Raw genomic sequence first — 25590 nt, 5'->3', positions numbered from 1 at the left:
TATCTCTATCATCTCTTTATCTCTTTATTATCTATCTCTTACTCTATTATTTCATCTCTCTATCATCTCTATCCATCCCATCCAACCATTATCTCTCTATATTTCTTTATTATCTATCTATTATTTCTCATCACTCATCTCTATCTATCTATCTATCTATCTATCTATCTATCTATCTATCTATCTCTGTCTGTCTATCTATCTATCTATCTATCTATGACTGTAACTTTGTTGCTGGCAATCCTTATGATTTATATTGATAGATTGACCATCATTTGTGTTGTAAATGTTGTACCTTGATGAACGTATCTTTTCTTTTATGTACACTGAGAGCATATGCACCAAGACAAATTCCTTGTGTGTCCAATCATACTTGGCCAATAAAATTTTTTATTCTAATCTATCTATCTATCTATCTATCTATCTATCTATCTATCTATCTATCTATCTATCTATCTACCATTCACAGGGGTGGGTTCCACTTATCTTTGCTACCGGTTCACAACGGGAGTGCACAGGCACGCTCGCTTCGCTCACTTGCGGCACTTCTGCGCATGCGCAGTATCCGTGATAACGTCTGGGCAGGTGGGCGGAGCCTCCCACCGCCATTACTACCGGTTCGCAAGATCCGGACTGAACCGGTAGCAATCCACCACTGATCTATCATCTATATATCTCTCTATTATTTTATTTTATTTTATTTATTTATTTATTTTGTCACAACAGTATATATACGCATAAGCATGAAAGTAACTATATAATATATAAGCATATATATATAAGCATAAGTATGCAATAACTATATTAATTGGATATAATGAAAGGGAACAATAGTTGCCTTCAGAAGTTGTGGGAGCCTCATCCCTGGAGGCTTTCAAGAAGAAATCTGTCAGAAATGGTTTGTAAGGTCTCCTGCTTGGGCACGGGGGTGGACTAGATGACCTCCAAGGTCCCTTCCAACTCTGTTAATATTTGTCCCAAAGGTGTGCTTTCCCCCCCCCGACTAACTAATAACAAAAGAGTTGGAAGGGACCTTGGAGGTCATCTAGTCCAACCCCACCAACGGCACCATTTCTGACAGATGCCAATCCCCGTCTCTCCTTGAAAAGCCTCCAGGGATGAAGCTCCCGCAACTTCTAATTTCCACGGATTGGAAGCTCGCCCGAAACCGGTGCAATGAGAGAGGCCCGCCCGCAGCCTTGCGCAGAAGCCCAGCGTTGCCCTCCGGAGCTCCGCCTTGGCCCGCCCATGCTTCTCCCCTGCTCCGGAACGGCTCTCAACTGCAGGCGCCCGGCCGAGGAAGAGGAGGAAGAGGGCCTGCCTTCTCGTTCCCTGCCCCGGGAATCCCTCCACACGGATCGAGCCCGGTAAGCGCGCCTGGCGGGGCCCGGAGAAGGAAGAGGAGGAGGCGCCCGTTTAGATCAGCCCAGCCGGGGGATCGCCCCGGCTGCTCCCCTTGCACCGGCGCCTCTCTCCGCCTCCGGAGGGGCCATGTTGGCGAATGCCGCCTGGGCGGAGGAGCCCTTTCCCTTTTGCAAAGGCTTGGGGAAAGGGGGGGGGCGCTGAGTTGTGGGGGGCTTCTGGGAGGAGGAGTGGGGGGACTTTCTGATGCTGTATTTTCCTTGGTGATGCTGGGGCTTCTTTCTTTCCTTCCTCCCTTCCTTTCCTTCCTCCTTCCTCCTTTCCTTCCTTTCTTTCCTTCCTCCCTTCTTCCCTTCCTTCCTCCGTGGATGTTGCACCGTGCGGGTTAATTCCCTTGGGATTGATTGATTAATTAATTAATCTATTTGTCTGTCTGTCTATCTATCAATCATCTGTCCACGTGTTTATCTGTCATCTATCAATTTCTACCATCTATTTGTCTGTCTGCGTGTCTCTCTATTTCTATGGATGTCCATGTGTTTATCTCTGTCATCTATCCATCTATTTGTCTGTCTGTCTATCGATCGATCAATCATCTGTCCACGTGTTTATCTCTGTTATCCATCCGTCTATTTGTCTGTCTGTCAATCAATCATCTGTCCATATGTTTATCTCTCTCATCTATCCATCTCTAACATCTATTTGTCTCTCTGTCCGTCTGTCTATTTCTATGTATCATCTGTCCATGTATTTATCTCTGTCATCTATCCATCTATTTGTCTATCAATCAATCATCTGTCCATATGTTTATCTCTACCATCTATATGTCTGTCTGTCTTTGTCTATACATATATATTTCTATCATCTGTCCATGTATTTATCTCTGTGATCTATCCATCTATCTACCATCTATTTGTCTCTGTCTATCTACCTATGTATATTTGTCCATCCATCTATCTATCTATCTATCTATCTATCTATCTATCTATCTATCTATCTATCTATCTATCTATCTATCTATCTATCTTATCTATCTATCTATCTATCTATCTATCTATCTATCTATCTATCTATCTATCTATCATCTGTCCATGTATTTATCTCTGTGATCTATCCATCTCTAACATCTATTTGTCTCTCTGTCCGTCTGTCTATTTCTATGTATCATCTGTCCATGTATTTATCTCTGTCATCTATCCATCTATTTGTCTATCAATCAATCATCTGTCCATATGTTTATCTCTACCATCTATATGTCCGTCTGTCTTTGTCTATACATATATATTTCTATCATCTGTCCATGTATTTATCTCTGTGATCTATCCATCTATCTACCATCTATTTGTCTCTGTCTATCTACCTATGTATATTTGTCCATCCATCTATCTATCTATCTATCTATCTATCTATCTATCTATCTATCTATCTATCTATCTATCTTATCTATCTATCTATCTATCTATCTATCTATCTATCTATCTATCTATCTATCTATCTATCTATCTATCTATCATCTGTCCATGTATTTATCTCTGTGATCTATCCATCTATCTACCATCTATTTGTCTCTGTCTATCTACCTATGTATATTTGTCCATCCATCCATCTACCTATCTATATCTATCTATCTATCTATCTATCTATCTATCTATCTATCTATCTATCTATCTATCTATCTATCTTTCTATCTATCATCTGTCCATGTATTTATCTCTGTCATCAATCCATCTCTACCATCTTTTTGTCTGTCTGTCTCTATACATATATATATTTCTATCATCTGTCCATGTATATTTCTCTGTCATCTATCCATCTATCTACCATCTATTTGTCTCTGTTTACCTATGTATATTTATCCATCCATCCATCCATCCATCCATCCATCCATCCATCATCTATCTATCTATCTATCTATCTATCTATCTATCTATCTATCTATCTATCTATCTATCTATCATCTGTCCATGTATTTATCTCTGTCATCAATCCATCTCTACCATCTATTTGTCTGCCTGTCTGTCTATATGTCTATCTGTCTCTATCACCTACCTATTTCTATCATCTGTCAACTATTCCTCCTTATAGCAGAAGACTGTACTTCCAGTACTTTTAAACCTCTGTCCACCCCCATGTGTTCATACTTAGCCTATCGAAACTCAAAAGTTAAAAGCATGTGGGTGAAGATATTCTGATGTGGAAGACTATTTGTGCCACGTGTTTTAGGGTTGGGGTTTGAAGATCAAGGTGTTGGGTTGCAACTAATGATTTCTGTTCTTCTTCAGAGACCTTGGTTGTGCGCAGAGCAGAGGAAGGAGCCCGGCCTGTGGCCTTGAGTCTGAGAAAGTGAGTTAGCAGGATTTTGTCTCCTGACCGCTCCCTTGTCTGGCTTTTGCTTGCTAGCCTCTGGTTGAATTGAAAGGCCAAGGTTTTTAGGAAGGGGAAGGAACGAACGGAGGAAGGAAGGAAGGAGGGGGGGAGGGAAGGAAGGAAGGAAGGAAGGAAGGAGAAAGTGAGGGAGGACGGGAAGAGAGGAGAAAGAGGGAGAGAGGAAGGGAGGAGAAAGAGGGAGGGAATAAGGAAGGAAGAGAGGAAGGAAGGGAGGGAGGGAGGGAGGGAGGGAGGAAGGAGAAAGAGAGGGAGGAAGGGAAAATAGGAGAAAGAGGGAGAAAGGAAGGGAGGAGAAAGAGGGAGGGAATAAGGAAGTAAGAGGAAGGAAGGAAAGAAGAAAGGAAGGAGGGAAGGAGAAAGAGGGAGGGAGAGAAGAAGGAGCGAGCCAAACAATTAAAAAATCCACAAGTTGGAGCAGCCCAAATACATTGACTTCTTTGTCTAAATTGGTTATAGAATACTTCTAGAATGTCCATCTAGCAGTTTTTATAATTTTATAATTATAGATTTTATAATTGAACTAACTTAAGAAGTTTTAGGAATGCAATTGAAGGTGTCACATTATTTCCTCACTATTCAACTACCGCTGTGTGAAGGAGAAATGTGTGGATTTAAAGTCATAATCTTCTCCACGACTTGTCAGAAATAAAGGCCATTGATTCAGCAGCCTTAACTTACAAAATAAGTGCATATATGAATACAGTATAAGCATAACATTCATTTTGGAACTAAGTAAAATATGTTAACGGGCAGCATGTAATGAACTGAAATAAAATGCACTTTTATCTTTGTCTAAATCATTCTGTTTTAGGGGAGGAGATTGATATACAGTAGTGGCCAAAATTGTGGAAACCTTTTGGAAAAAGTGTATTTTCTAAAACTAGCTAATAATATCACTTTTTGGGGGGAGTAGTACCATAAAATTATATATCAATGGAAAGATAATTTAATCAAGAATGTAATGCAATAACTTTTAGGAAGGATTTGCTATTAGAATAGCAGTTACAGTATAAAGAAGAAAAGTGAAACAGGCAGAAAAAAATGAGGTATGCAAAAATTATCACCTAGAAAAAATGAGATATACAAAAATTATCCCCATGTCAGTTAATACTAAGTTGGGTAACCTTTGGCATGAATTACAGCCTTACAGTGTCTGAGTGAAGTGAACCAAGTCTTTGAGTTCTGCAGCTGTTCTAATGTGAAACCAAGATTGAAGGATGGCTTTTATTAACTGGGTTTTATTGCTGGGTCACTTCTGACTAACCAGTTTCTTTAGTCGGTTGCATAGATTTTCAATTGGGTGAAGGTCTGGGCTATTCCCAGGCCATTCCAGCAGTGGAATAGGATTATCTTGAAACTCCCCCCAAAAAAGTGGTGTTATTAGCTATCAAACCTCAAAAATACACTTTTCTCAAAAGGTTTCCACAATTTTGGCCACTATTGTATATTAACAGAAAGTGGCAGGTCCAATTAAAGCAAAAAACATATAGAATATACTAATAGAGCCTTTCTCCCTCTTCTGCAGGATTATTCCTCCATCTGTATGCCCTAAGAATGGAAACGGCGGACACAGAAAACATATCCCGGAAGCGGGCCCATCCCGAAGGCGATCAAGATGACGTGGACAACGTTAAAAAGCAGAAGTTCTCCAAAGAATGCCCAAAAGAAAAAGAGAATTCCAATCAGGAAGCCAAAGCCGGCTCCGAGCAGCCAATAAGCCCTCCAGTTGAAGAATCCAAAGGAGACGTAATTTTGAATGAAGAAAATCCAGGCCGAGAAGAGGAAGAAGAATTGGTAGAAAGCGATGGGGAACGTGAACCGGAGAAATTTGCGGATCTGATGAAACACGGCTTGATGGAGCAGGATGTGGGCATCAAAAAATTTGCTAGTTCGCACCAGGGCTTTCTAGGAATATTAAAAGAGAGGTAATACTGAATGGGTGGGCTCTGACAAGAACTGCATTATGGGTAGTCCTCCATTTACGACATCAGCTGGGGCCAGGATTTCCAGGGCTTAGCAAAATGGTCGCGGACAGTTTTACAGCCTTTTGTGTCATGATTGTTCAGCGAATCAACACAGTTGTTTGGTCGTCAACTAAATTTGGGTTCCCCCCCCCCCTCATTGAACCAAATTTGGGAAGATTGCAAATTATGATCGTGGGACCCCAAGACACTGCAACCATTGTAAATATAGGTAGTCCTCGATTTACGACCATAATTCAGCCCAAAATTTATGTTGCTAACCTGTAAGCGGCAGCAAGATTTTGTAATGAATGAAAAATTGGCATCAATTATTCGAAAACAAAAACAGTATTTTTCACCAAGAACTATCAGTTGTCCTTATACCTGCCAAATAAATTGTATGTACGCTGAGCAAGTCATGAACGTTAGTTATGTAGTTTTACCCCAATCGTTAACTGCTGAGGAAAAAAAATTGCATTTAAGCCCTGAAGTGTTTTCAATGCTATAATCCAGGGGTAGTCAACCTTTTTATACCTACCGCCCACTTTTGTATCTCTATTAGTAATAAAATTTTCTAACTGCCTACCAGTTCCACAGTAATACACTGTGTATTGTCTGCGCATGCCTCTCGCGCATCGTGAATTGGGTTTGTGGGGGCGCCGGCTGTTACAGCTGGGTCGTGTGGGGGGGGAGATGCGTGAGCTATTCTGGGACGAGGCTCTTTTGTTTGCGGTCACACTATAGCGCCATTTAGTTTCACTTACATAATATGAACAATATGAACTTATGCGCGGGCGATACAGATAGTATATTTTCAGAAATTTAAATTGTCACGGGGAATTTTATGAAAACCTAATGAAAATGTTTTTAAATAATGCTATGAAAATGTTTTTAAAAGTCAATTAAATTAAAAAAAAGGAAAGTGCTTCAGTATCGGACAAAACTCCTACCGCCTACCATGAAAGCTACCACTGCTATAATCCAATTTCCTAGCTCCGGTGGCAACACTTTTGTCCCTGATGCAGTAAAATTATTTAGGCCAAAGTGATGAATCTTCAGCTGTATTTATTACAGGCAGTCCTCGACTTACGACCTCAATTGAGCCCAATATTTGTGTTGCTAAGTAAGATAGTTGTTAAGTGAATGTTGCCCCATTTTACGACCTTTCTTGCCACAGTTGTTAAGTGAATCACTGTATTTGTTAAGTTAGTAATGGGGTTGTTAAGCGAACCCGGCTTCCCCATTCACTTTGCTTGTCAGAAGGTCGCAAAAGGGGATCGCGTGACCCCCCACGACACTGGAACCGTCATAAGTCTGAGTTGATGGCCAAGTGTCTCAATTTTAATCAGGTGACCATAGGGATGCTGCAGTAGTTCTAGGTGTAAAAAATGGCCGTAAGTCTTTTTTTTTTCCAGTGAAGTTGTCACTTTGAATGGTCACTAAACAAAGTGTTTTAAGTTGAGGACTACCTGTGTATGCTTCATCGTTTTTTTTGCTATCGTATTGCTGTATTTTTTGGTTATCATGTTGATGTATGTGTTATTTTCCTTTTGCGTTGTTTATTTTATTGTTCGATTATTTGATCTCGGTTCTCTTTAGACAGAATAGCCCCAGACAATGAGATAGGAGGCAAATAAATTTAACGTAAATAAATAAATTCTTCTTCTTCACCTCTTCTTCTTCCTCTGCCCTAACTGCAAGTCTTTTGACAGGTGTATACAGGGCATTTTCTGCATTGACTTGTAATCTGTCTTCTATTCTATTAGATACTCCGATTTTGTGGTTCATGAAATAGGAAAAGAAGGCGAGATCATTCATTTAGATGACTTCTCCGTGCCAGTTGATAAGGAGGTAAAATTTTCTTTCCGTTGCTCCTGTAATAAACTTTAAACCAGAAGGTGCTTTTGTCAGGGTTCCAAGCAACACCCCCAGCGAAAGAAAACTCCGAGGCTTGAGTTTCCTCAAAGTTCCATTTTATTAGAGATGTTCATATTGGCACATCTGGGAAAACCCAAATCTTATTTATTGTTTATTTATTTATTAGATTTTTATACCGCCCTTCTCCCGAAGGACTCAGGGCGGTTCACAGCCAGATAAAATAGACAATAATATAAATACAATATAAAATACTAATTAAAAAACTTATTCAATTTGGCCTAAATTAAGATAAATTTAAAATCATAATACCCATTTAAAAATTAGACCATAAAAAATCTAAAATCCTATGCCAGTCCTGCGCGAGTGAACAAATAGGTCTTCAGCTCGCGGCGAAAGGTTCGAAGGTCAGGAAGTTGGCGGAGTCCTGCGGGAAGTTCATTCCAGAGGGTGGTGGCCCCCACAGAGAAGGCCCTTCCCCTGGGGGTCGCCAGCCGACATTGCTTGGCAGACGGCACCCTGAGGAGTCCCTCTCTGTGAGAGCGCACGGGTCAATGGGAGGCAATCGGTAGCAGTAGGCGGTCCCGTAGATAACCCGGCCCTAAGCCATGGAGCGCTTTAAAGGTAGTAACTAGCACCTTGAAGTGCACCCGAAAGACCACAGGTAGCCAGTGCAGCCTGCGCAGGAGTGGTGTTACATGGGAATCTGAAAGCTTCCAGGTTTTCCCCACCCAAAGGAAAGTCCAAGTCCCTGCCCAGCGCCCACATGTCCATCACATGGCCCAATCAATGCACCGACCCAACTGGAGATGCCTCCCAATTCCAGCCGTCCAGGTGCAGGGCAAGATGTCCTTGACTCTCTGAGAAAGAACTGTTATTATGACTACATATCACCCATGCTCCATACAATCCCCTCTTCCAGTTTCCCACAGCAGTAAACATGGCAGGTCTGAAGGCCTAATACAAAAGATGGCTTCTAGGCCTGACAGCTTTTTTCCCCCCAAAAGGAAAACGGACTGTCTCAGGTTTTTTTCTTTGAAAATGTTTCGTTTCTCAAACATTTTCAACGAAAACAACAACAAGAAAATCCAGTTGCCTTTTGGAAAAAGGACGTTTAGATGATTGAAAATCTCCACAGACGTTTAAAAGTCAGTAGAGTATTGGACAAAATACACACAGGGCTGGAAATATTGAAAAATTGATAAAACAACATATAGACCTGAAACCTGAGATATTTTTGTTAGGCATTCTACCAGAAAAATATGATAAAAAGACTGCATACTTGATCCTGCATATACTAATTACAACTAGAATTGTATTTGAGCAACAATGGAAAATTTGATGAGATACCATCCGAGGGGAATGTAATTAAAAAAATATAAGATTGTGCAGAAATGGACAGATTAACACGTGAATATTTTTTGATATGGGGCATATTCTATCAATGGCTAGATAGCAGAAACAGAAGTTAGAAAGGAGGAGACATAAGTGGAGGAAATGGCAAAGAGGAGGGTTGTTAAAGAAGATGTTAAATGTTAAGTATTAATGTTATTATACTATTATGTTATTATATTATCAATATGATGGTGATGATCTATTACAACAAAGATGTGTAATATGACTATTTAAATACATTTGTACTAGAGGTGGGTTTCAGCAGGTTCTGACCAGTTCTGGAGAACTGGTAGTGGAAATTTTGAGTAGTTCAGAGAACCAGTAGTAAAAATTCTGACTAGCCCCGCTCGGATCTATTCTCTGCCTCCTGAGCCGCAGCTGATCAGAAGGAAATGGGGATTTTGCAGTAACCTTCCCCTGGAGTGGGGTGGGAATAGAGATTTTACAGCAGCCTTCCCCTGCCACGCCCACCAAGCCATGCCACGCCCACCAAGCCACACCCACAGAACTGGTAGTAAAAAAATTTGAAACCCACCGCTGATTTGTACCCAAAATACACACTGCTTGATGAAAATTGAAAGTTATATAAATAAAACATTTAAAAAGTCAGTTAAAACCTGACTTTTAAAGTCAGTTAAAACCTGCATTAAGGAAATGTTCAGGTTTGTTGTTTATTTGTTGTGTTTTCATCTATCTATCTATCTATCTATCTATCTATCTATCTATCTATCTATCTATCTATCTATCTATCTATCTACTAGGATCCTCCTGAAGAGATCTTCACAGTGTTGTCACCCGAAGAGAAACAGCGCCTGGAAGAGCTGCAACTTTTTAAAAACAAAGAAAGCAGTGTTTCCATTGAGGTACGCTTCAAAATATAATGTCTGTTCCAATTAATTTGGGCGAAAGCTATACAGTAAACCCAAACAATTAAGAATGGGAGGGGGGGGGGTTCCTAAGAAACTGCATAGGCGGATGTGAGTCACAGAGTAGATGGCAAAACTTGTAGGTGTGAGTTTCAGATAACGTCTACATTAGGTATTAAGCCTGTTAAGTGGGATTCAGCCGGTTCGGACCAGTTTGGGCGAACCGGATGCTAATTTTACATCTGGTTCGCTGAACCAGTAGTTGCAAGGACTGGCTGGCCCCGCCCACCCTGACCCTCCCCTCCCAGGAGTCTCCACAAGGCCCATTTTGGATGCCAGGTAAGTGCAGCGCCTTTGCGGAGGAAGATGAAAAAACGGGCCATCTGAAAGTTTGGAAACGGGCCCTCCAGAGGGCCTCCAGAGCCTTGGGGAGGCCGTTTTTGCCCTCCCGGAGGCTCAAGAAAAACCTCCAGATTTTGGGGAGAACAAAAACGCCCCTCCCCCATCGTGGTGCTGTGTGCTCCTACACAGGAGGCTGTGTAGGCCACACCCCTATGGCCACGCCCACCCAGGAACCAGGCAGAGAACCGGTTGCTAAAATTTTTGAATCCCACTCCTGCTGTTAAGCAATTATTTATTAGGAAGAAAACCGAATAGAGGCCCTTTGAAATACAGATCACATTAATGCCCTTTTACTGTTCCTTCTATGGACCGCCTGTTGACTCTGCTCTGTTCGAAGACTTGCAAAATAGATTTTCTGCTTTTGAAGTGGGGGGGGGGAATAGAAGGGGTTGGGCTTTTTAAAATCATTCTGATTATTTAATCATTCTGATTAAATAAAATTTAATAAATAAAAAATATGAATTGAAAGAGTTTTGATTTTAGGTATCCTTTCAGATTGCAGAAAGAGAGAGAGGGAGAGAAGTTTTTGTGACAGAACCACTGGGATTTTAAAAATTTTCTTATAGGCCCGTGATGGCGAACCTATGACTATGCGCGCCCGAAGTTTCACGCGGAGCCATGTTGCCTGGCAACCGTTCCTCTTCCGGGTTTCTGCCGTTGCATGCGCACACGACGATTAGCTGGCCATTGTGCGCATGGCAGTGCGAGAAGTTGGAAGAACTGGTCTTCCGTTTTCCGGCATGAACATATGCGCCGGCCAACTGATCGTTGCGGCACATGCGTGCCAGTAACCAGAAGACTAGTTGTTCACTGTGCATGCACTCGCTGGAAACCGGAAGTTCATTTTCCAGCGCGCACATGCCCTTGGGCAGCTCCTCTTCCGGATTGCGTCCCGGACGAGCGTGCGTGTACACACTCTCCCTTTTCGGCACTCGGTGCTGAAAAGGTTCACCGTCACCGTTATAGGCAATAAGCCTGTCACACAGAAAGGTTCCATCTGACTTCCTCCCGACCTTTCGCTTTAATGCATTTGGAATTTATTTGTTTACTTATTCATTCATTATTCCGTTTCTATAGCCACCCATCTCGGTCAATCATTCCGGATGGCTTACAGGTCTAAAAATATAATCCTAAAACCATTTTAAAACAAAAAAACAACAACCCCCAAATAAAAACATCCAAACGGGTGCTACGTGTATTTAATTTTGGATTAATATAGATAAGCACCCAAGGTACTTTCGACAATTAGCACTAACAGCTCGGGAGCCCAGAATGACCTGCATAATAAGAGACATTCAGTGGTGAGCAGTCAAATGAAATAAAATTGATTTTCTCCTGAATTTGGAAGTTGCTCCAGCTTGAGGTTTTCAGAATTTGGACGAAGCAAAAACAAGACGAGGGGAGGAAAGAAAAAGCGGTTGTACATTTCCTTCATCCCTTAAAAGCTTACAATAAACCAGTTGGTGAAGGAGTTAAGGCACCAGCCTAGAAAGTGAGAGACCACGAGTTCAAATCCCACCTTAGCCGTGGGTGACTTTGGGCCAATAACCGGGAGACTGAGAGTTCTACTCCCGCCTTAAGCACGAAAATCAGCAGGGGCCAGTCACAGTCTAACAACCCAGCTTACAGGGTTGTTGTGGGGGTAAAGAAGTGGAGGAAGCAGCGCCATGTGTTCGCCACCTTGAATGATTTGTAAAAAATGATAAATTCCATTCCGTTTATACTGCTTTTGCTTAGGGAAACATGGTATAATGGGAGTATTTACTTCTTCTTCTTGTTGTTGTTACTGTGTTGTTGCGTAGGTAATTGAAGACACTAAAGAAAAAAGGACAATTATACACCAGGCTGTAAAATCTTTATTTCCAGGATTAGAGACCAAAACAGAGAACCAGGATGGGAAAAAGTGCATTGTTGCTTATCACGCAGCTGGGAAAAAATCACTTGCAAGTGAGTTTTATTGCTGCCGTTTTTTTGAAAAAAAAAAACAAAAAACGAAAAGCAGGTTAGTAACATCCTGAGGGCATCTCATGGGTGCATCTAATTATTTGGACACAGTTCCAAAGAAGTTGAGTAAAGGCTTCGGACATCCTACCAACTCAGCAGAATGACATCTGCTCTTAAAACCATTTGCAACTGGTCCTTGATTTACAAACATTCGTTTAGTGACCGTTTCGAGTTACAACGGTGCTGGAAAAACGTCAGTGGTGATCATTTTTTCCACACTTAAGGACCCTTGCAGCATCCCAGGGGCCAGGTGACCAAAATTGAGACGCTCGGCAACCGGCATTGTATTTATGGCGGTTGCTGTGTCCCGGGGTTCACGCCGTCTCCTTTTATGACCGTCATAACTTTGAACGATCACCAAGGAGCCCATCGTAAGTCGAGCACTTCCTGCAGTAAAAAAAAAAAAAAAGCAAAAGTCGCATGATTTGAAGCATTCCTCGAAATGACACAGGCGACAAATGCACACTCAGGCAACTTTTTACCTAGGGGCGACATCATCAGGCGCATACACTGGGTTAAAATCCGTCTGTCAGTCTGGCCACAGCTTACTCCCTCAGAAAGAACAGCTCTTGGGCTCCATAGGTGGTAGAGAAAAGGTTGTGACCCAGGCCCAAGTAGGTAGTAATAAACTTAGTTTGTGAAAAAACAAACTGTATTCGAACTGCTGGGAATTACTGCATTCCCAGCGTTCAACGCAAAGTAAAACAAATGCCTCCCAACACAAATTCCTCGGTTATCTCACAAACCCTAGTTCAATTAGGCAAACTGCCAAAGGCCCTTCCTGGCAAATGTCCAGAAGCCACAAAAACAAAGTCGTAGATGAAGCAGAAGATGAAGCAGAAGACGCAGCTACAACATTGTTTTCCAGCAAAGCCTAAACGCCGTTGCTGGTCTTTTAAGCCTTATGGGAGGGGCCAATCATCTCTTGGCCCTACTCCCGAGTTGTCCTCTCTGCTTCAGCTGCTCTTGCCTTCTGGCAGCTCTTCTCATGCATGCATTAGGAACAGGCTCCTCCTGTTCCTCTGCCTCACTACTATCAATCTCTGGAGGCTCTGGAGTCCGCACCTCACCTCCCGATAGCCCTGGCCTCACCTCAGCCTCATCGCTGTCCGACTCCGTTGCCAGCTCCGTAGGCTGCTAACGGACCACAACAAAGGTGTACTTTTAGGCAAACTCTGAAGGAAAAAAAAAACCACCTGAATATCATATATTGAAAGCAATCCCCAAGGTCTCAAACTCTTCCCCACTGGGAGGGCAGTCCAATCAGGTCCTGTTTCTATGTTTTGGGAACCGGGTACCTCCCAGGCGCTGCAATATATTTCCAGGGCCGGTGTCCTTGAAGCCAGGAAGATGACTCGGTTCGGCACCTCTGGTTCCTATCCGTGTCCATAGTCCCTAAAATCCCACAGCATTCTTTCAACCTCCAACACTCTTCCCCTCCCGAATTCCCCACCCCCTTGTGCCGAGCTTCAAAGAAAGCAAAGATAGGCAGCTGACACATCCTTTATCACTTACCCATCCCTGAAGATACCTCTGGCTTGCAATCTAAAACAGTGTTTCTTGACCCCAGCAACTTTTAAGAAGTGTGGACTTCCCAAATTTAAGAAGTGCGGATTTCCCAGATCATCCCGAACTATAAATACCGTATATTCTGAGAGTTGAAGTCCACTCATTTTAAAGCTACTGAGTTTGAGAAATCCTAGTCTAAAAGATATGATGGAAACCGGGGTGGGGGGGGGAGAAGAATTAGAAACTGGAGGAGATATATTTTAAATATATACTTGAACATCAGTCCGTATTTTGATGGGGGAAGAAGCAAATTGAAAGAGTTTGCAGAAAGTGTACTGGCATGAAGTTTGTAAACCAAGCATCAAGGCCATTTTAATTTGCTCTTTATCTCTGCTTCGGGAGAAGATAATTTTACGGGCAACCTTGGCCAATTCTTTAAAGAAAAAAAGATGCTTCAGTAGAAGATACGGTTTTGCTGAGTCACATTTTTGAGGGGAAGTTTTTTTTGAGATTTGAAGTTTTTGTTGTGTCTCTAGATGGTTGACTGATTTCCGGACATCTCCAGCTTGCAAACCATTACCCTCAGGCTATTTAACCATGTTAACCATGGTTAAACCAGAAGTTGTGAATGCTCCAACACTGGCAATTTTTAAGAAAATGTTGGATAACCATCTGTCTGAGATGGTGTAGGGTTTCCTGCCTGGGCAGGGGGTTGGACTAGAAGGCCTCCAAGGTCTCTTCCAACTCTGTTGTTATTATTATTATGTTAATTGTCAACAATGACCCAATAACAGTATCCAAATAATACCTAGCCATGCTAGCTTATTAGGGATTTGGTGCTGGATACCACCAAAAGGGACGCAGTGGCTCAGCGGCTAAGACGCTGAGCTTGTCAATCGAAAGATCAGCAGTTCAGAGGTTCGAATCCCTAGCGCCACGTAACGGGGTGAGCTTCCGTTACTTGCCCCAGCTTCTGCTAACCTAGCAGTTTGAAAGCACGTAAAAAATGCAAGTAGAAAAATAGGGACCACCTTTGGTGAGAAGGGAACAGCATTCCATGCACCTTTGGCGTTGAGTCATGCTGGCCACATGACCACAGAGACATCTTCAGACAGCGCCGGCTCTTTGGCTTTGAAATGGAGATGAGCACCGCCCCCTAGAGTCGGGAACGACTAGCACATATGTGCGAGGGGAACCTTTACCTTACAACCAAATAACCACTTTCTGTCTCGTCCATCTTACCTGCCATGCTTTTAAAATGTAGCATCTAGCACCTTCCACGTAGTTAATTACGTCGCCTACTTAATACAATTACAAAAATGTAATCCCAAAATGTAAATATATCACGGGGCTAAAGGTAATTGCGTCTTGGGTAGCGTATCTAAAGATGTGTCTGCATGCATTTGCATGGAGCATGTATGTTGACAGATGGAAACGAAATCTTAAAATCATGCTTTCCATCTCCGGCGGCTTACCTGTAGGAGAATAATGCATGGGTCAGCTGTGGAGAACGTGATGCTATCACATGCAAGGCCCGTCGGACACTGCTACATTTCCCCCTGTGTGTCATTGGCTTAAATATGATCAGGACTTTGATTATATAGGCTCTCTCTGTTTTGAACTGAAATTCTGTTCTAAGCACCTGGAAAACTTAAACCTTTGGGTATGTCTACTCTAAGGAAGAGAAGGATTAGGGGTAACGTGATAGCAGCTTTCTAATATTTGAAGGGCTGTCACAAAGAAAAGGGGATTTTCAAGACCTATTCTCCAAAGCACCTGAGGGCAGGACAAGAAGTAATAGATGGAAGCTTAGCAAGGAGAGACGCAACCTGGAAACGAAGGAGAAATTTCCGGAGAGTGAGAACAATTCAGCAGTGGAACGCCTTGCCTCCAGAAGTTGTTGGTGCCCCAACACTGGAGGTTTTTAAGAAGAGATTGGACAACCATTTGTCTAAAACGATAGAGGGTTTCCTGCCTGAGGAGGGGGTTGGACTAGAAGACCTCCAAGGTCCCTTCCAACTCTGTTGTTCTGTATTCCGTAATGCCCTCAGTGTTCTTTGTGGCCTGTGTAGCCGAAATTGTCCATTCCTTTCCTTTGCCCCTGCACGTTCCATTGTCCAAACAGCTGTCAGTCACCACCATATTAACCGTTTCAATGCTCCAGACATCTACAGCATACAAACCATAAAACTTGCATGTTTCATCTGAAACGCTTCAATAGCCAAAACAGAAGTAAATTTGAAAAACATGCTGTCTTATGCTCTTTATCCTATGCCTGTGACCAGAGGCCAGAACATCAACAGGTAAGAGAGATCCTGGTGTTTCATCGAAGCAGAAAATGAAATGTCGGACAAAATAATGATCATTTAGAGAAGTTAAATAGCGAAGGATTTGAAGAAACAAATCACAAAGATGAAGGCATGCATGTGCTGTCTAGGACTTCCCAATTTCATTCAGAAGTAAACCTTTTTTTTATTATTCTTAATTTACAGTTAGGTACCTGTGTGTGCAGGGCTTAGCGGTTAAGACGCTGAGCTTGTCGATCGAAAGGTCGGCAGTTCAGCGGTTCGAATCCCTAGTGCCGCGTAACGGGGTGAACTCCCGTTACTTGTCCCAGCTTCTGCCAACCTAGCAGTTCGAAAGCACGTAAAAAAATGCAAGTAGAAAAAATAGGGACCACCTTGGGTGGGAAGGTAACAGCATTCCGTGCGCCTTTGGCGTTGAGTCATGCCGGCCACATGACCACGGAGACGTCTTCGGACAGCGCTGGGAATTGAAGTCCACTCATCCTCAAGACGCCATAGTTGAGAAACATCGATATAAGCAAATAATTGCTGTCAAATATCTGTTTTTCTGGGATGCAAATGGGACCCCGAAATCTCCCCACCCCTCTCAGGAGGCAGATGGCCCCCCCGTGACCAGAGTCACACACAACCCCGCCCAGGATTTGCAAATGTCGCTTGTTAGAAAAGAACGGCATTTTTCCACGCATTAACATTTTACGTCTTTCCTGTTTTCTTTGCAAAAGACCCGAGGAAACATTCCTGGCCAAAATCTAGAGGAAATTATTGCCATTTTGTCTTATATAAAGAAAACAAGGATACCATGGACGCAATCAATATGCTGTCCAAATATTTAAGGTGAGTAGTATTTGGGGAAGAGAAAGAAAGAGGTGCGTCAAGATATTTATTTTATTAAATTTATATGCCGCCTGTCTCTATCAAACGACTCTTGTCATGATCCTTGTTTGTAGCAGATGGTAGAAATTTAGAATCATTTCCTCAAGGAACATTGCAGGAGATTGTGGGTAGAATGCCTTTCTCTTTATTTTTAAAAATGATGTGCGATCTTCATATCAGTGTTTATTACTTCGGGACATAACCGGTAGTCCTCGACTTACGATCACAATTGTGCCCCGCATTCCCGATGCTAAGCAGGACACTTGTTAAGTGAGTTTTGCCCCATTTTACGCCCTATGTTGCCACCGTCGTTATTAACTGAACTGCTGCAGTTGTTATGTTAGTAACATGGCTGCTAAGTGAATTTGGCTTCCCCATCTGACTTCACTTGTCAGAAGGTCACAAAAGAGGACCGCAGGACTGCCACCGTCATAAATACGAGGAGCCAGTTGCCAAGCGTCCAAATTTTGATCCCCTGACCATGGGGATGCTGCCACGGTCGTAAGTGTGAAAAACGGACGTAGGTCAAAGGTTGATTCGTGGCAACTGGACCAAACGTGTTGCTATGATTCGAGCTTTAGACACCTTTGGCCTGGATGATTGAGTCTTCAATGACATACAGTCATACATCATTTTTTTTAGCACCATTTTAACCTCCAACATTCACTAAATGACATGGTTGTAAGTCGAGGGCTATTGGGATCAAGTAAGTCATGGATGTTTAAAGATGGAGCCTCTCTTCACCTCGGTAGCTTTAAGCTGTGTGGACTTCAGCTCCCAGAATTCCCCAACCAGTTGAAATCCACCCGTCTTAAAATTGCCAAGATTGAAAAGCGCTGCTTTAGAGCATAACCGATCTTAAATAAAATGCGGTGTATACGACAGGGGCTGTCAAACTTGATTTCATTGAGGGCCGCGTCAGAGTTGTGTTTGACCTCGGGAAGGGGGGTGGCCAGTGAGGGCGTGGCCAGTTTGACGTCACTCGTGTCGGGGGCACCGGTGATGGTCCGAGCGTTCTGCCAGCTAAAACAGGCTCCCAAACTCTGTTTCCGGCTGCGACGGCCTCTGGCAAACCTCTGCCGATGAAAACGGAGCTCAGGAGGGCTGTGCGCTGTTCTCCAGAGTTTCGTTTTCGCTGGCAGAGGCACCGCGGGCCGATCTTTGCTGTTTCCAGGGCAGCCCCATTTCCAGGCCAGATCTAAGCACCCCGCGGGCCGAATCCGGCCCCCGGACTTTGAGTTTGACACCCCTGGTATCAGGGGTGAAATGTAAAATTTTTTACTACCGGTTCTGTGGGCATAGCTTGGTGGTGGTGGGGTTAATGTAATGGTGGGCGTGGCCAACTTTTTTTTAAAAAAAAACCTTTTAAAAGCATTTTTTTCTACAACCTCTTCCGCCGAAGAGCTTGTAGAAAAAAAGCTTTTAAAGGGTTCTGATGATCCCAGGTGAGTTGCCTGATCGCCAGAACCATTTCAGAGTATTTTTTTTACAGCCTCTTCAGCTGAAGAGCTTGTAGAAAAAAAGCTTTTAAAGGGTTCTGATAATCCCAGCTGAGCCGCACAATCATCAGAGGGTGTTTTTTTTAAACTTTTAAAAGCATTTTTTTCGGCCGAAGAAAAAATGCTTTGAAAAGTAAAAAAAAACTTATGATGATCGCGCGGCTCAGCTGGGCATGCGAGGGGAGGGATTTTTGCTACCGGTTCTCCGAATCACCCGCCGCCGTCGCTACCGGATCGGGCAATCCGGTCCAAACCGGGAACATTTCACTCCTGCCTGGTATACACCATGAAATGATACTTTAGGATTTTCTCCACCCCACCCCATAACTTATCCCAGCTAAACTGTTCCTTTTTGTTTCTTTAAAGAGTTAAGCCGACCATATTTTCTTACATGGGAACCAAAGACAAAAGGGCTATCACAGTTCAAAAGATAGCTGTTTTGAAGTAAGTAAAAAAAAAAGAAGCATAATGTTTAATTAATCTGGTTCAAATATTGTTTTTTTTCTACAGTTGGATCCAATGCTGCAAATTGAGTGCAGATTCGATCGTAATATTTATTTGGCCATTTGAGTCGCATTCAGCAAGTGCAGAAATGAGATGAAGGGGTGGAGAATTTTCCATTTCTAAAGATAACAATCAATCAATCAGAATAGAGCTGGAAGGGACCTTAGAGGTCTTCTAGTCCAACCCCCTTTTCGAGCAGGAGGTCTTGTACCATTTCAGACAAACGATTGTCCCAGCTCTTCTTAAAAGCCTCCAGGAATGAAAACCTCCATTTAAATCGCAGCTTATCAAGCCTTGGTTTAATAAAATAGACTATTCCAATTTCTTCCTCACAGCTACGATACAGAAGAGCGGGGGCGGAGGGGGGGGAACACCGAAGCTTAAAATTTGATCATAGTTTCTATGACTTTGTTAGTTTGGGCCAATTTATCTCTGGAGAAAAGTAATTGGTTTTAACCTCTAACACATTTCATTCTCTGCTTTTGATAGAATCACCGCACAGAGACTAGCTCATTTAAACAAATGCTTAATGAACTGCAAGCTTGGGAACTTCAGTTACAAGAATCACCCGCTGAAGTTGGGGGAATTGCAAGGAAACCATTTCACAGTCGGTCTGAGGTAAAAAAAATAATAATAATGCTGTATTTCTGTGTTTATTAGGAACCCCTGACCTCTGAAAAGTGGAATAAATTTCATTAACTAGGCTTGAAATAGCTTTTCTACTGCAGAGATTAGAAATATGTTCATTTGTCGAAGGGTCCTAAAACTGCCGATTGGATTGATTCAGCGAAAGATGCATTCTTTTCTTCCTCTGGAGAATAAATCAAATTAAATAAAGAGGATTAACCATTAAAATCAAGATTTTCAATTGGCCCTCGGGTTACACCTATCCCAAATACCCTGTTTCCCTAAAAATAAGACATCCCCTGATAATAAGCCCAATCAGGCTTTTGCGTGCATGCGCTAAAATGTCCCCCCCCAAATATAAGCCCTCCCCAAAAATATTTAAATGCATGCGCAGCTGGTCCCCGCCATTTCCTCTGGTTAGGGTTAGGGAGACAGAGCTGGAAATCAGGTAAGATGGCAAGAGGAACCCCGTCTTGCTCCACGCACCCCAAAATAATAAGACCTTCCCGAAAATAAGGCCAAGCGCTTATTTTGGGGTTCAAAAAATATAAGACAGGGTCTTATTTTCGGGGAAACACGATGTCGTGTCCCACTCCTCCTCTAATGGCCGGGTCGGGGAAGTCTGTGTCAAGCGTGGCCACAAAGCCTCTGCAGCTTTGCCAAACTTCTGTCAGAGTTCTCAGGGCAGGCAGGAGTCCAAGATGTGACTTCAGCAATCCAAGTTAGACTTTGCCTGACTCAAAGAATGCCAGAAAGCAGATCCTTTATATAGGCCATGGGGTGTGGCTCCATGACTCAGCACTTATCCAGGCCTGCCCCTCCCTTCCTTTTGCTGACGTCGCTTCTCCATTCTCCGGAAGCGTGGATCCGTCCATCCTCCAGCTGTCGGCAATTCTAGCTCGTGACTGGCTTCATGTTCTTCATGTTCACATGCTGTGGGGGAGGGGTTTATTTGCTCGGCTTGTCTGGGCATGGTGCCAGGACTGGAGGCTGGAGGCATGCCAGGCCCTTCGTCTGCACTATCAGTCCCTGGCTGAGATAATAGGAGATGAGAGGGGCTCGGCTGCGGAGAGGGGGGCGAGCGAGGCACAACACTCGGTATGTAAATATGCTTATGTTTGGTGTAGATCCATATTAACCAGTTAAACTTAAGATCTACTGAGTTAACTGAATATGACCAATTAAAATTTTCCTGGATACAATCCTCTATTTTTAAAACGCTTTGCATTGTTTTTAAGAAATAAAACACCCTGTGTTTAAGGCTCAGCAACTTTGAGAGTCCATGTTGGTTAACTCTGGCTTAGTCTAAATCGGGGGTGTCAAACTCAATTTCATTGAGAGCCGCATCAGGGCTGTGGTTGAGTTCGGGGGCAGGGGTGGGGCGCATGGCCAACTAGATGGGCGTGGCCAGCTTGACGTCACTCACTGGGCGTGGCCGACTGGGTGGGCGTGGTCAGCTTGACGCCACTCCCCAAACTGCTGGCATGTTTCTTCTTGGCATTGGATAGACCAGGCCAAAGCCACGCTGGTGTTCTGACCTAGGCTTCCCAAGCAGCACGAAGGCGAGTCTTCGCCCTGATAAAGCCCTTTTATTTAATTTACAGTGAATTCCTCTCCAGCAAAGTCTTTCCTCTCCCGCAGTCTTTCAAGATAGTTCATGCTTACCGACCTTTATGAGGCTTGGAGAGTGGCCAGGCCGATATCGTTCAGACGCCGCAATACTTGGCAAGAACGCAGTAATGAACTAATTGTCTTCTGCAAACTCCCCTCCCCTTTTGCTCCTCTTTTATTCCCTCTGGGAGGGGCCCTTCATCGTCCACCTGTGGCCTTACTCCCAAGTCGACCCTTGTTCTTTAGCTGTTCTCTTCATCTGGCAACTCTGAGGATGTGCACACCGGGAACAGGCTCCAGCTGTTCGTCTGCCTCATTGAGGGCAGCTGATACCTGTCCTATGGCCCTGGCCCCATCTCTGCCCCATCTCTGCCTCGGACGCAGAGAACTCGTCAGAGCCTTCCCCAGACTCCAGGTGTCGTGTCCCACTCCCACTCCAACGAACGAGTCAAGGAAGTCCGTAACAAACTTGGCAACGAAGCCTTTGCAGCTTGCCAAGTTCCTTCGAGGTTTATCAGGGCAGGCAGGAGTCCAAGTTGTGAGTTCAGTGATAGAGTCCAATATCAGCAAACTAGATAAGACTTTGCTTGACTCAAGGTTGGAATGCCAAAAGCAGGTCCTTTATATAGGCTGTGGGGTGTGGCTCCATGACTCAGCATTTATCCAGGCCTGCCTCACCCCTCCTTCTGCTGGCGTTGCCTCTCAGATCTCCGGAACCGAGGGTCCTCCCACTGTGAATTGTCTTCAGCTGGATCTGCTGTCAGGGAAAGGGAGGGGTCAGAGGGAGTAGGCCCGAGTAATTCCAGCACCTGGCTGGCTTCCCGCTCTGACGGCTGAGCCAAAGGAACACACGCTGTATGAGTGAGGTTTATCGGGCTTGTCCTTTTACTCCTGGAATCCTCTCCAGGCATGGGGCCAGGGCCGGGGGCTGGAGGCATGACAGGCCGTTCATCTTCATTATCAGACTCGGAGTCTGCTAAAAGGGTTGGAGACGGGAGGGGCCCGGCTGAGGAGAGGAAGGAGGACGAGTCACAACACCAGGACTGGCCCAATGTTTCCTCTTCGCATTGGGTAGACCAGGTCAAAGCGATGCAGGTAGACTGGGCTGAAGCGACTCTGGATGGCCCCTTACACAGCATGGCCCCATGGGCCAGATCCGACCACGGGCCTTGTGTTTGACCCCCCCTGTTCTAAATAATCAGACAAAATTATGGATATTTGTCTTAAAAATTTCTTCCCATTTCCCTCACGTACCACTTTTATTTGTATTAGAAATATAACGGGGACTGATGATGAAGTTCAGCAAGCCATGCACTCCCTTAAGGAAACCGGATTTATTAATTATTACGGCATGCAGAGGTTTGGAACCACAGCCGTTCCTACGTTTCAAGTAGGAAGGTAAGTTGCTTTTTTTATAAATATGCATCGGTCGGCTCAGCAAGGTAGACCTGATAAAAACCAGACAGCCTATATGTAGCTGAGAACTACTTTTATTGTAACAGTTGTAGCACAGGTAGTCCTCGACTTATGACCAGATGAGATGAGCCTCAAATTTCCATCGCTAAGCGAGACAGTTCTTAAGGGAGTTTTTCTCTCCCCCCCCCCATTTTACGACCTTTCTTGCCACGATTGTTAAGTGAATCTGCAAGCTGTTAATTTAGCAACACGGCCATTAAGTGAATCTGGCTTCTCCCACTGACTTTGCCGGAAGGTCGCAAAAGGGGATCACGTGACCCCCCCCAGGACACTGCAGCCATCATAAATACCGTCATAAATACCTGCCAGTTTCCAAGCATCTGAATTTTGATCAAGTGTGTAAAAATGTTGTGGGTCACTTTTTCACTGCTGTCTTACTCAGCAATGGAAATTTGCTACAATTAATGATTGTAAGTCAAGGATAACCTGTATTTGTCAACAGGATAATCATAAAACCATAATCCTATTCTATCATAGCATTTTATCAAAGCTTAGTAAAAAATGCACTTGGCTTCCAGAACTTAACCAAGTTCTTGTACCTTCATTTTGGGAAATAAATAAATAAAGGAGTTTTATGGCTTGAGCAAACTGTATGAAATGCTGACCTTCAGCGAATTGAATTGTGACTTTATAAACTAACCACATTTCCTGGGCTTATACAACATACTTTTTAATTTTAATTTTCGGTCTGTATTTTTGCTTGCCGTCGGCTTTTCATTCAACTCGTAGTTCGGGGTTTCACGTCCACGTAAATTTTCAAAAAGTGAGAATTGCAGATTAGATCTCTTCTTCTGTTTGCTGGCTTTAGCGACAGGCATAATGTGCCTTGAAGTGTTTTTCTTTTGACTGATACGGTACAATCTCAAAAAAAATGTGTTTGGATTTTTAGAGCTATTCTGCAGAGCAACTGGAATGAAGCCATAGATTTAATTCTCAAACCACGTCCAGGAGGCAAGTATTATAGTGGAATATCATCTGAAATAAGAGTAACTACCAAAACTTCCTAATTCCATGATGGCGAACCTATGGCACACTTGCCACAGGTGGCACGCGGAGCCATATCTGTGTGCACGTGAGCATTGCCCTAGCTCAGCTCCAGTGCGCATGCGTGCACCGGCCAGCTGATTTTGGGGCCTTCTGGGTTCCCCCGGAAGTTGGGAAGCAGGCTGTTTCCGGCCTCCAGAGGGCCTCCAGTGGGTGGGGAAGGCCGTTTTCGTCCTCCCCAGGCTCCAAGAAAGGCTCTGGAGCTTGGGGAGGGCGAAAAACAGGCCTACCAGGCCCACCGTGCCATCGTGTGCCAAAAACAGGGAAAGCATGGGGGGGACAGGGCGCATTGAAGCGATAGGTGTGGGCACATGCGCGCACCCCCCCCTTGCACTCCCCCCCCTCCCGCCGCTTTTGGCACGCAACGGCAAAAAGGTTAGCCATCATTGACCTAGTTTTTAAAAAAACTAGGACAGACAATTCTCGACTTATGACCACAATGGAGACCCAAATTCCTGTTGCAAAGTGAGACATTTGATAAGTGAGTTTCGTCCCATTTTACGACCTTTCCTGCCCCAGCGCTTAAGTGAATCACTGCAGGTGTTGCTAATGACACGCTTGTTAAATAAGCCTGGTTTCCTCTTTGACTTTGCTGGTCGGAAGGTCGCAAGCGTGGATCACATGACCCCAGGACCCTGCAACCGCCACGAATATGCGTCAGTTGCCAAGCGTCTGAATTTTTTACCACATAACAATGTAAATCATGTGATGGTCGCTAAGTCTGAAAAACAGTCATGTCCCTTTTTTCAGTGCTGTTGCCACTTGGAACGGTCACTAAATGAACTGTTGTAAATCGAGGACTACCCGTAATGATGTCATTTGTCAATATAGGCAGTCCTTGACATACCACAGTTCACTTAGCGACCGTTCCAACTTAGAACGGCACTGAAAAAAGTGACTTGTGACCGTTTTTCACACTTACGACCATTGCAGCATTCCCCCCTCCCCGTGGTCACGTGATTTACATTCAGACGCTGGGCACCTGTTTCACATTTATGACGGTCGCAGTGTCCCCGGGCTCCGCGTGATCCCCTTTTGCGACCTTCTGACGAGCCAAATCAATGGGGAAGCCAGATTCACTTAACGACCGGGTTACTAATTTAACAACCGCAGGGATTCGTTTTTAACATGTTGTAAAATGGAGGCAAAACTCACATAAATGTCTCACGTAGCAACGTAAATGTCGGGCTCAATTGTGGTCATAAGTCGAGGACTTACAATTCTTGCCTTTTTCTGTCAAAATTTCAATTCACAGTTGAAAAGGGTTCCTTGGTAAAATGCCGAGAGGAATGGGCGAGGACGAGAGACCCCGCGGCAGCCTTTAAGACCCTGCTTGAGAAAAGATGCGTGGAAGGCCAGTTACTCTGGGGGCTTTCTAAATACGGCCTGAAAAATATCGTCGCTGCATTTAACATGGTAAGGAGGCGGGTGTTGTGACCCAGGCCCGAGTAGGTAGTGTTAAACGCAACCAGTTCAAAAACAAACAGACTTTATTAGAACAGCTGAGAATTAACTCATTCTCAGCGTCATCCAAACTAAATCAAAGCAAATTCTTCATAACACAATTCTTCAGTTTTATCACCAACCTTGGTCTAAGTAGGCAACCTGCCAAAGGCTTTTCTTGACAAAAGTTCAAAAGCAGAAAACACCAACAAGAAATAAATGAAGCAAGACTATCAACGTTGTTTTCCGACAAAGAGCCCAAACGCCGTTGCTGGTCTTTTAAGCCTTATGGGAGGGGCCAATCATCTCTTGTCCCTACTCCCAAGTCGTCCTCTTTGCTTTAGCTGCTCTTGCCTTCTGGCAGCTCTTCTCATGCGTGCATTAGGAACAGGCTCCTCCTGTTCTTCTGCCTCACTACTGTCAGCCTCTAGAGGCTCCGGAATCC

General features: G+C 43.8%; 1 protein-coding gene across 1 annotated transcript in view; it reads left to right on the top strand.

Moving 5' to 3' along the window:
- Positions 1-1230: 1230 nt before the first annotated feature.
- PUS7 (pseudouridine synthase 7) overlaps positions 1231-25590 on the top strand; it is a 31358-nt gene continuing 6998 nt past the window's right edge. The window contains exons 1-12 of the mRNA XM_058189768.1: positions 1231-1367; positions 3645-3705; positions 5276-5675; positions 7478-7562; positions 9743-9844; positions 12052-12196; positions 16791-16902; positions 18807-18884; positions 19434-19562; positions 22455-22580; positions 23548-23609; positions 24958-25118. Of these exons, the coding sequence (XP_058045751.1) occupies positions 5305-5675; positions 7478-7562; positions 9743-9844; positions 12052-12196; positions 16791-16902; positions 18807-18884; positions 19434-19562; positions 22455-22580; positions 23548-23609; positions 24958-25118 (1371 nt within the window). The 5' untranslated portion in view covers positions 1231-1367; positions 3645-3705; positions 5276-5304. The remainder of the gene's footprint in view (positions 1368-3644; positions 3706-5275; positions 5676-7477; positions 7563-9742; positions 9845-12051; positions 12197-16790; positions 16903-18806; positions 18885-19433; positions 19563-22454; positions 22581-23547; positions 23610-24957; positions 25119-25590) is intronic.

This window comes from Ahaetulla prasina, chromosome 7 (assembly GCF_028640845.1).
Source record: "Ahaetulla prasina isolate Xishuangbanna chromosome 7, ASM2864084v1, whole genome shotgun sequence".
NCBI classification, from domain to species: domain Eukaryota; kingdom Metazoa; phylum Chordata; class Lepidosauria; order Squamata; family Colubridae; genus Ahaetulla; species Ahaetulla prasina.
The sequence above is the reverse complement of the archived record's forward strand: the minus strand, read 5'-3'. Positions and strand labels throughout refer to the sequence as shown.